Source organism: Equus quagga, chromosome 16 (genome assembly GCF_021613505.1).
Source record: "Equus quagga isolate Etosha38 chromosome 16, UCLA_HA_Equagga_1.0, whole genome shotgun sequence".
Classification (NCBI taxonomy): Eukaryota; Metazoa; Chordata; class Mammalia; order Perissodactyla; family Equidae; genus Equus; species Equus quagga.
This window is the reverse complement of record NC_060282.1, coordinates 4,033,350-4,044,518: the sequence shown is the minus strand read 5'-3', so window position 1 is coordinate 4,044,518 and position 11,169 is coordinate 4,033,350. Positions and strand designations below refer to the sequence as shown.

General features: G+C 38.7%; 1 protein-coding gene across 5 annotated transcripts in view; it reads right to left on the bottom strand.

Annotated features, from left to right (window-relative positions):
* Window positions 1-11,169, bottom strand: part of TRAPPC9 (trafficking protein particle complex subunit 9) — a 622,060-nt gene that overhangs the window by 581,907 nt on the left and 28,984 nt on the right. For 3 of the 5 annotated variants that reach the window (XM_046642579.1, XM_046642581.1, XM_046642583.1), the window contains one exon: window positions 8,270-8,296. The exons of the other annotated variants lie outside the window; for them this stretch is intronic. In XM_046642579.1, the coding sequence (XP_046498535.1) occupies window positions 8,270-8,296 (27 nt within the window). The remainder of the gene's footprint in view (window positions 1-8,269; window positions 8,297-11,169) is intronic. 5 annotated transcript variants of the gene reach the window in all.

Here is an 11,169-nt window from a genome sequence, read left to right as displayed (position 1 = left end):
ACGTTCTCCAGAGCACTCCACCTAACAACAGAATCACACACACTCTTCTCAAGCAGACACAGGACGTTCTCCAGAGCACTCCACCTAACAACAGAATCACACACTCTTCTCAAGCAGACACGGAACATTCTCCAGGACAGACCACATGTACATCACAAAACATATCCCAATAAATTTAAATGAACTGAAATCACACAAAGGATATTCTCTGACCACAACAGAATTATATTAGAAATCAACAACAGGGGCCGGCCCCGTGGCCAAGTGGTTAAGTTCACGTGCTCCACTTCAGCAGCCCAGGGTTTCACCAGTTCGGATCCTAGGCGCCAACATGGCATCACTTGTCCGGCCATGCTGAGGCAGCATCCCACATGCCACAACCAGAAGGACCCACAACTAAAAAAATATACAACTATGTACTGGGGGTCTTTGGGGACAAAAAGGGAAAAGAAAATCTTTAAAAAAAAAAAAAAAAAGAAATCAACAACAGGAGGAAATTTGGAGAATTCACAAATACTGGTAAATTAAATACCACACACCTAAATAACCAATGCATCAAAGACTTCACAAGGGAAATTAGAAAATACTTTGAGCTGAATGAAAACAAAAACACAACATCCCAAAAATGAAACAAGCAAAAGCACTGCTTAGAGGGAAATTTATAGCTACAAAACTTTTATTTAAAAAAAAGAAAAAAAAAAAAAACAGAGGGGCGAGCCCGGTGGCACAGCAGTTAAGTTCACATATTCTGCTTTGGGAGCCTAGGGTTCGCCAGTTCGGATCCCGTGTGTGGACCTACACACCACTTCACAAGCCATGCTATGGCAGGCATCCCACATATAAAGTAGAGGGAGATGAGCACGGATGTTACCTCAGGGCCAGTCTTCCTTAGCAAAAAGAGGAGGATTGGCGGCAGATGTTAGCTTAGGGCTAATCTTCCTCAAAAAAAAAGAAAGAAAGACGGCTCTCACATCAACAACCTAAGAAACTAGAAAAAAAAATAGCAAACTCATTTCAAAGCAAGCAGAAGCAAGGAAATAATAAAGATTAGAGCAGAAGTAAATAGAGAAAAATCAACAAAACCATAAGTTTGTCAATAAAATTGACAAACTGACCGAGAAAAAGAGAGAGAAGATTCAAATTACTAAAATCAGGGCTGAAAGAATGAACATTACTACCAACCTCAGAAATAAAAAGGATTATAAGGGAACAGTATGCACAATTGCACGCCAATAAATTATATAAGCCAGAAGAAACGGGCAAATTCCTAGAAAGATACAAACTGCCACAACCAACTAAAGAAGAAACAGAAAATCTGAACAGAACCATAACAAGTAAAGAGGTTGAATCAGCAATCAAAAACTTTCCCACGAAGAAAAGTCCAGGTACAGATGGCTTCACTGGTGAATTCTACCACATGCTTAAGGAAGAATTCTTCACAAATCCTTCCCAAAAATGTAAGAGGAAGGAACATTAACCACATCATTCTATAAGGTCAATATGGCCCCGATACCCAAACCAGAAAAACACATCGAAACAAAACTACAGACCACTGTCTCTTACGAATATAGAAGCAAAAATCTTCAATAAAATGCTAGCAAACTGAATCCAGCAACATAAAAGAGAATTGTACAACATGACCAAGTGGTATTTATCTCAAGAATGTAAGGTTGGTTTAACATGCAAAAATCAATTAATATAATGCACCAAATCAGTAGACTAAAGAACAAAGACCACATCATCATCTCAATAGTCAAGGAAAAAACATTTGACAAAATTCAACACCCTTGCACGATAGAAACCTCAACAAACCTTTTTTTTTTTCCCTTTACATTTTTTTATTTTGGCATATAAATGTATGTATATTCAGATATAACTAAGTAACACATCAGAATCAGTCGTTACATTTTTAGACATTAGAAAAATTAGATTTTGCGTCTGGGGGTCCTCCTGAGAGTTTCCAAAGCTGCAAGTGCACAGATTTCAGCTCAACAAAAGGCAAAGCAAGCATAATGTACCTTGGCTTCTCCCCATCCCCACAGAAAATAATAAAAGACTAAATGCTTTCCCTAAGATCAAGAATAAAACAAACATGTCCTCTCTCACCACTTCTTATCAACAAGGTTCTGGAAGTTCTAGCCCTGACAATTGGACAAGAAAATTAAATAAAAGGCATTCAAATTGGAAAGGAAAAAGTAAAACTCTCTCTTTTCAGGTCACTGTTTTCAGTAGACATGATCTTGCATAGAGAAAATCCTAAGGACTCCACTAAAAAAACCATTACAGCTAATAAACGAGTTCAGTAAGCTTGCAGGAAATAAGATCAATATACAAAAATTAATTGTATTTCTATACACTTGCAATAAACAATCTGAAAATGAAATTAAGAAAATCATTCAACTCACAATAACATCGAAAAGTATAAAATACTTAAGAATATATTTAACAAAAAAAGTATAAAAGGACACTCTGAAAAACATTATTGAAAAAAAAACTCAAAACATTGTTGAACAAAATTAAAGAAGACCTAAACAAATGGACAGACATCCCATGTTCATGGATCAGAAGACTTAATATTCTTTTTTTTTTTTAAAGATTTCATTTTTTTCCTTTTTCTCCCCAAAGTGCCCCCCGGTACATAGTTGTATTATATTCTTCATTTTGGGTTCTTCTAGTTGTGGTATGTGGGACGCTGCCTCAGTGTAGTTTGATGAGCAGTGCCATGTCCGCGCCCAGGATTCGAACCAACGAAACACTGGGCCACCTGCAGCAGAGCACGCGAACTTAACCACTCGGCCACGGGGCCAGCCCCTAGACTTAATATTCTTAAGATAACAATCCTCCCCACGTTGATCCATAGGTTCAACATAATCCCTACCAAAATCCCAGCTAGATTCTTTGCAGAACTTGACTAGCTGATCCTAAAATTCATATGGAAATTCAAAGGACTCAGAATAACCAAAACAATCTTGAAAAAGAAGAAGACAGTTGGAGGACCTACACTTCCCAATTTCAAAACTTACTACAACTTATCTCTAGGTGGAAAGATTATAGGTAAGTTTTTAGTTTATTTATTTTGCTTGTCTTTATTTTATACATTCTCTACAGTGAACATGACTTTTAAAATAAGGCAAATAACATATTTTTTAAAACACGCATACCCAATCACTCATTGAAAAAAAATTTTTTAATTACAAAGAAGTACAAAAAAATACCTAGTGAAAAATAACTACTTAAAAACAAGAGTGCATTTTTAAGTTTTTCATAAACTGGAAACTTAAAAGCACAAATACATCAAGTTTCTAGTAAAATTTGTACAACATATTATAACAAATTCATTTTCAAAAATTCTAATTGAATACTAAAAACCCAGGAAATGAAGGGAAAATCCTATTTGATAGCCATCTTCAAAGACATGGAAAGGGGCCGGCTCCATGGCCAAGTGGTTAAGTTTGCGCACTCCACTGCAGCAGCCCAGGGTTTCACGGGTTTGGATCCTGGGTGGGGACATGGCACCGTTCATTAGGCCATGCTGAGGTGGCATCTCACATGCCACAACTAGAAGGACCCACAACTAAAAAATATACAACAATGTACTGGGGGGATTTGGGGCGGGGGTGGGGTGGGGTGTGGTGAGGGAAGAAGATTGGCAACAGTTGTTAGCTCAGGTGCCAATCTTTAAAAAAAAAAAAAGACATGGAAAGAAAAGGCTTAGAAGTCACAGTTCCTATACCTGTGACACTAACTCAGTACAATGAGAGGAAAGTCTCTACCTAGGAGACAGTGGAATTCTGTGTATAAGACAGGAGAAACTCAGTACAAACTGCACTAGACACAGAAAGCATTTTTTTAAATGGATTTCTAAAGTTAGAATATTGTTGAAAAGCTATAAAAATGCTCTGAAAAACATAGAAACACATATATACTATAGGAACTCTGCCCTATATCACACATAAAGGCAAGTTTATTTTTGTTTACTCACAGGCACTAATTACTTTAACTAAGGAGAATATTTTAATTAAGACAAATAATCAATATTACACATCTCTTGTCTAATCTAGTTAATGAATTTACTCTGTTACGTAACTACAATGTGTCTTAGATAGACCTAAAATTGGTGAAAAGACCCTTGTATAGTTTGTGGAACTCTTCTCAAAATTGCAGACTTTTAAGATAGATCTGAGGGATATTTCTATATTATCCTTTCCCTCGTGAAACAAACAATAGATACTGTCGTCAAAATTCTGTCAATATAGACAATGGTTCATGAGCACCAGGTTCTAACTAACCTGCTGGACCATAAGGCACTTTCTAGACGCTACGACCAAACGATGAATCAGAAGGAAGACAACGGCCCTATTCTGGAAGGCTTACAATCTATTTCAACACTGGGGTTTTTATTTCATTGGTTAGCAAAATGCAATCAATCAAATACTTTCTTTGAACATTCTGTAGTCATGACTCTACTTTCAGTGTAGTGACCAGAAAAGCCTTACGTATGATTTGTTTGATCAATTAGCAACAATCATCACCAGACGGTAAGTAATGCAGAAATTAACTAATAGCAATGCTTCTGCCCACATTACACCTAAAATAAACCCACACCGAGCTCTGCAAAGTAAATGAAGAGATGAGGTCCTCAATGAGGAAAAACCTGTAAGAAAGAAAATAAGCAAAGACTTGTTAATAACTGATTCATATAGAGGAAGGAATAGAGTATGGTGGTTAAGAGAATAGATGCTGGAGACAAAACTGTGGGTTTAAATTCCCACATCACCACTAACTAGCTGAGACCTTGATCAAGTCAATGAATTTTTCTGCAACCCAGTTTCCTCATCTATAGACCGGAGATAACAACGGTGCCTATCTCCTAGAATTGTTCTGAGGATTAAACCGCTTTACAGGTAAGGTTTATACAAAACACCTTAGATCTTAGATATGACACCAAAAGCACAAGCAACAAAGAAAACATACATAAACTGGACTCCATCAAAATTTAAAACTTCTACCCTCTAAGAAAATGAAAAGACAAGACAGAATAGGAGAAAATTTTTACAAATCATATATCTAATAAGGGACTTGTACCTAGAATATAAAAAGAACTTCTACAACTCAATAATAAAAAGATAAATTATTTAAAAATGGATAAAGGATCTGAAGAGATAATTTTCCAAAGAAAATATACAAATGGCCACTAAAGCACAGTGGAAAGATGCTCAATATCATTAACTATCAAGGAAATGCAAATCAAAACTACAATGAAATACCACTTCACAGTCACTAGGACAGCTATAATCAAAAAGATAGTAACCAGCGGTGGCGAGGATGTAGAGAAATTGGAATTCTCATACACTGCTGGAGAGAATGTAAAATAGTGCAACCACTTTGGAAAATAATCTGGCAGTTCCTCAAAAAATTAAACATTTAGAAACTAAAAATACACAACTATGTACCAGGGGGCTTTGGGGAGAAAAAGGAAAAATAAAATCGTAAAAAAAAAAAAAAATTAAACATTTAGTTACCACATGACCCAGCAATTCTACTTCCTGGTCATATACATAAGAGAACTGAAAACATATGTCCATATAAAAAGTATACATGAATGTTCATAGCATCATCACTCATAATATTAATGATACCATCATACTCAAAATAAAAATAAAATAGTAAAATAATAAAAATAAAAATAAAAAATAGTAATGATACCATCATACTCAAAAATTAGAAACAACCTAAATGTCCATCAACTGATGAATGGGTAAACCAAAAGTGGTAGATCCATACAGCGGAGTATTCTTCAGCAATTAAAAAAAAAAAAAATGAAGTACTGAGCCACGCTACAACATGGATGAACCCTAAAAACATTATTTTAAGTGAAAGAAGTCAGTCACAAAAGACCACATGTTGTATGATTCCATTTATATGAAACGTCCAGAATAGGCAAATCCACAGAGACAGACAAGTGGTTGCCTGGGGAAATGGGCAGGAACTGCTCACGGGTACGGGGCTTCCTGTGAGGGGGACGAAAACGTCCTAAGATTGATTTTGGTGATGGGTGCACAACTCTTTGGAATGCAGTAAAAACCACCATACGCTTTAACGGGTGAATTGTATTAAAGCTGTTAAAAAAGAAATAAAAAGCACCTTTGCCTTCACGCAGTAAGTGAAGTAAGCAGACTGCTAATTTTTATTATAGGAAGAGGAAACTCCTCACAACTTGAAAACTGGAAAAGCAAATTTGAGTAATTGAAATTGGCCAAAAGTTCATTTCACTTGAAGCAGTGCTGGACGTACATGAAGTGTTCAGAAACGACAAGAAAAAACAGCTAGATGCCACGAAGCATCTGTTTCAAACACAGATCAACGGCTTGGAACCCTCCAAATGACTGGGGAGAAGCTTGGTTCTTAAAACACGCACGCAAGCCAGCACCAAAGACGAGGAAGCGCTTTTCCTTCTGGCCTTCAAAACGGTTGTGGGAAAAGCAGGCAGCAAAAAAAATCTACAACGGTTTGTTTCGAATAGTATATCTGTTTAAAACTCAAAAAGAAAAGCGATGTACTTGTGTGACAGCCTTACGCGGATGGGTTTTCTACGGGGCTGAACAATTTCACCACCCCCCGGAGAACGCTTGCTGTTCAGACTTAGGGATGAGGAGAAGCCCATCACATTGCTCCTGGGGGTTGTGAAGCGACTCCCCACCAACACGTTTACCAACGATACGTTCGCCAGGGTTTAAAAGCAGAGAAGAGATTAAGGCCTGAAAGACAGAGGAGATCTTAGTAAGTGAAGAAAAGCTGCGGGCAGTCCTGGTCCACAGGCCTCTCTGAGCGGAGGCCAGAAGGTGCCAGGCAAACTGGAGTGGCCACAGCGGGAACTGGAATGTGCGGGGAGAGCAGAGTCTCGGTTGTCTACTTGCTCTCCCTCGGGTAATGGAGACCAAGTCTACATTTTTCTAATTTGGGACCAATACAGAAGATGCCCTCAGACCCCAAATGCTGGTTCCTGTGTCCTTTCCCTGCTAGCCTCAACCTCTACGGCAAGATCTGATACATCCCGGAATGACAGGGCCCCACAGAACCACCTCACTTTTACTCCCAGCACTTTACACTTAATTTCATCTCTGTATAACCTTATTTTGAAAAATTTCAGAAATAAAAAATATTCTTTGTTTATCTCAACAGATGACTGATTTTTCTGATAGCTCTAAGCTTCTTCTACTTAGTATAAGCACCTAATTCTCCTGTAAGTAAGGTGCTCGACACACTGAAATTCAGTACTCTCCATCAGGCATACTTTCCACTGGCTAGAGTGGACTCAGTAACTTCTATTGGTCAAACACCAATCCATCTAACATCGATTTAACTGTTTATCGATTTCGGCCGGGGTCGGAGGTGGGGGGATGTCCTTCAGCCCCTTGGCCCACCCCTCCATTGTTTCTCATCAGCAACTCAGGTCTCCTGAAAACAAAACAAAGCACTGGTTTTGCTTCCTCTTCACTTTCCATAAACCTTATCAAGAAACATCAGCCTAGAGAAAGGACTCAACACAAATGTTCAAACAAAAATCTGCAAACCTAAAGCAATTTCATTTCAGAATCAAGATACACAAGGAAATGCAAGCACACGTGTTGTGACAAAGCATGTGGAAGCATGCCTATCTGATTTCTATTCTTCAGAGGAAGGAAGTTTTTCATTTTTTTATTATTTACCCTTTGTCATTGTTTCTGATTAAGCCAGAAAATAATAGAGCTCATTATGAAATAATTAAGCACTGCAATAAAAGAGATTTTTGCTGTATTAATTACAGAAGCTGTTAAGAGGGGAAAGGAAAACCCACCTCAGTAAAAAATGCAAAATTTCTTTCCCTGTTAAGAACACATATGCGAAATGCAGTAGAGAATTCAAATTCATGTTGAGAGGAGCATAAAGCATAGAATCAGAGCAAAGTCATTACTATGAATAAATTCAAAATTAACTAGACAAGCATGCTCAATGCATTCAAAGAATTTTAAACGCACACTTCGCAAATCATTCACTTAACCATGCTGAGGAAGAATTTTCCTCTTCAACAGACAACATAAATCAACAGAGTGCCCCATCAAACAAAGACCAAACAATAATCAGGTTTTTTAACAATTCTGATTTAAAATTACTTAAATCAGAATGTTCCAAAGATCATCATCCAGAAATTTTAAGCATTCATTCACATCACCATGAAACAAGCACTTAAAAAAACAACCAAAAGAAACTGAGCACATAGATCATGTACCTGGGTCAATGAGAACTTCTTGTGCCCCTGGAAGAAAGAACAGATTATGGTCTTTTATTTGGAAAACAAAACTACTTTTAAAGATAACTACTAAATCACATTTCATAATTCATATAGCCTTGAAAAATCTGAGACACTTCCACCTGATCAGAAAAGTAATTCTGAGTAACAGTATGTTACAAGTTCAGTGCCTTTTTGCTTTAGAAGGAAAGAAAAGAATACTATTCCTCAGATCCTGCACAATAAGTGCCTCCTTGCCTCTTTCTCTTGCCACTTTCTACACTCATGCTCCCCAGCTCTTCTTAAACAAGCATGAGAATATCTTAATTCCACACATATGCCAAATGACAAAGGAAGAGTAATTCATTTGCGCAAATATATGAGATATATGCTCACACCTTGAAATAGGGGATAAAAGGTACCAGAGGTTAGACAGAGCTTATCACTACCCTCCTAAATTTCACACTTGCACACACACACACACCCTCACGCACACCCACACAATGAATTACTGGACATTTCACAAGCTAAAGATTTCCAACTTTGAGAAGATAGCTTTGTAATTAGTTTAAAATACAAAATGGTTAATCTCATTATTATCAAGAAGCTTTTGAAAGCCTTGATCATCTGCTAAACTATCCAAATATCAATGATATTTGATCCAATCAGCCTTCTCTGTAGAATGTAATTTCCCAAGATGCCAAAACACACCCTAAGAGTTTCTGGTTCCAAGAGTCATGTTTATCATTAGCTATGATCATTTTTAGACACATTAACAAGAGTCAAAAAGGTATGTCCCAATAACAGATATTCTTACTGAAATAGCGTATCCATTCAATTGTCTATATAGAGAACAGGCCCCATGATCATGGTCCTATTTAAGAGCTATTTTGTGTATGTCAATCTCTATTTTTAAATGCAGACTAAAAATCACTGCACTCTAGAAGCCACAATTCTAATAAAAAACAGGTGCTTGCTATTGAATACCAACTATACGCCCAGCACAGTGCTCGACAACCATCAGGTGTGGTTCTCAGAGCAGCCCCACAAAGTAGACCCGGATGATGGACCCCGCTGCAGAGGGAGAATGAGGCATGCTCCACCGCCCGACTCTCCACAAGGCCACGCCCACGACACGAGCTGACAGATCTGTGCTGAAGAGACATGCAGCCATGTGGAGCCTTGGGGGACTCTGGGTTTCCAGATAACCCTAAAAGCTTTTTGTTCAGTGAAAAACCCGGTCACATAAATTATCCTGTGCCATGTCCTTTAAATAGGGAATACGACTGAGACTTTTTGATGCCTCAGAGTCATTATCACAATCATCAATTATTTGACCTCTCAGCGTCCAGTAAGGAACTGGGCCCCATGCTAAGTGCACTCAGATTACAGGGCTTTTAAAGCTATTTTAATTTGTAAAAATCTCTCCTGTCTCATGCCTCACACAGGCAGTTGACTATCATTCTCACTCGAAACAACCCCTTTCGGCTTTTTAAATTCTCCTCATCTAATCCAATGTGGATCTGTAAGCCACCTGGCCCAGATAATTTTTTCAAAAACCAAAGAAAAAGTTCAACCATGAAAAAATGGACAGCTTTTTACCAAATGGACTTTCATATCTAATTGGCTTCCTGGAAGCCCTTTTTTTTATTGAACTCACTTCCAGGTACTTAATAGTTTTCTGATTGGTGCGAGTAACACATGGACGTTGCTATCTGATTATCTGGCCTACTCAGAAGGCTTCTTAAAAAAAATAAAATAAAAAATTTTTAAAAAGAAAGCTTCCTGTCTTGTGTGGGTGGGAGGGGGAATAACAACGAGTGCTGTTTGAAGAAATCACACGATGAGAAGGAGGGGCACCCTCCAGCCAGGTCTCCACAGGCAGAAGCACCTTGATTTGCTCAGATATGTGGTGATCAGCACCATTCGGCTCCAATGAACTAATTTCACATTAACCAGACTCATCGGAAACTGATGTAAGACAACCAGAGGCTTAACTTATTAATGTAACAGGAGACAAAAAATTATCAGGCAGAGTTCAACAATCGGCACATCTTCTCCCCACGGCACCACCACAGGCAGGAGGCTGTACGGCAAGCATGGACAGAAGCAGATCGAGCGGAGTTTTCTAGATTAATTTGACGGACTGAACTTCTGTTACAGGGACAGACCTGCTGCCTAGACAAACGACTGATGCTGATCACAGTGCAGTCTGCGTGGACCACAGCCCAGACCAACTGTGAACACTTGTGTAACTCTCCCTTTCCTGCCCTCTCTAGGCGGGCCAACCCCCTGCCTGATGCACAGGCGTACATATAGATCTACAGACATGCTGATGCTACTGAACCCCCAAAGCCAATCTCTGGGGGCCTGGAAGCCAGACTGCCAAGGTTTAAATCCCAGCTCTGCCACTTCCTAGCTCTGTGACCTCGATCAGGTTACTCACCCTCTCTGTGCCTCAATGTCCACATCAGTAAAATTGGGATAATAACCAAACCTACCTTATTGGGTTGTTGTGAGGATTAAAAGATTAAATCAGTTTATATAAAATGCTTAGAAAAGTCTGTAGCACATTTTAAGTGCTCAACAGATGTTAACTATTAAGGTGATTTTATAAATCTCCATTCCAATTGTCTTTTGCATTTCCTTGCTAGTCCACGTGCCAAAGGATAGCCTTATTTCCCTATTTACCAATTCTCGGGAAGCACCTTTCTGTCCATCCCGGGACCTCTTTAAACTGAGGCAAAGGGACACTTCCTCCCTGTTCCTCTGGTTTCCATGAGGAAGGCCTTTCCCTCAAAATTCCTGACTCGGGACGTGGAGGAGCCGAGCACCCTGGGTGCTTCCTGAGGGTGCCCAGCACCCGAGGGAACAGGAAGGGTTTCACATGCCCTGCTTGT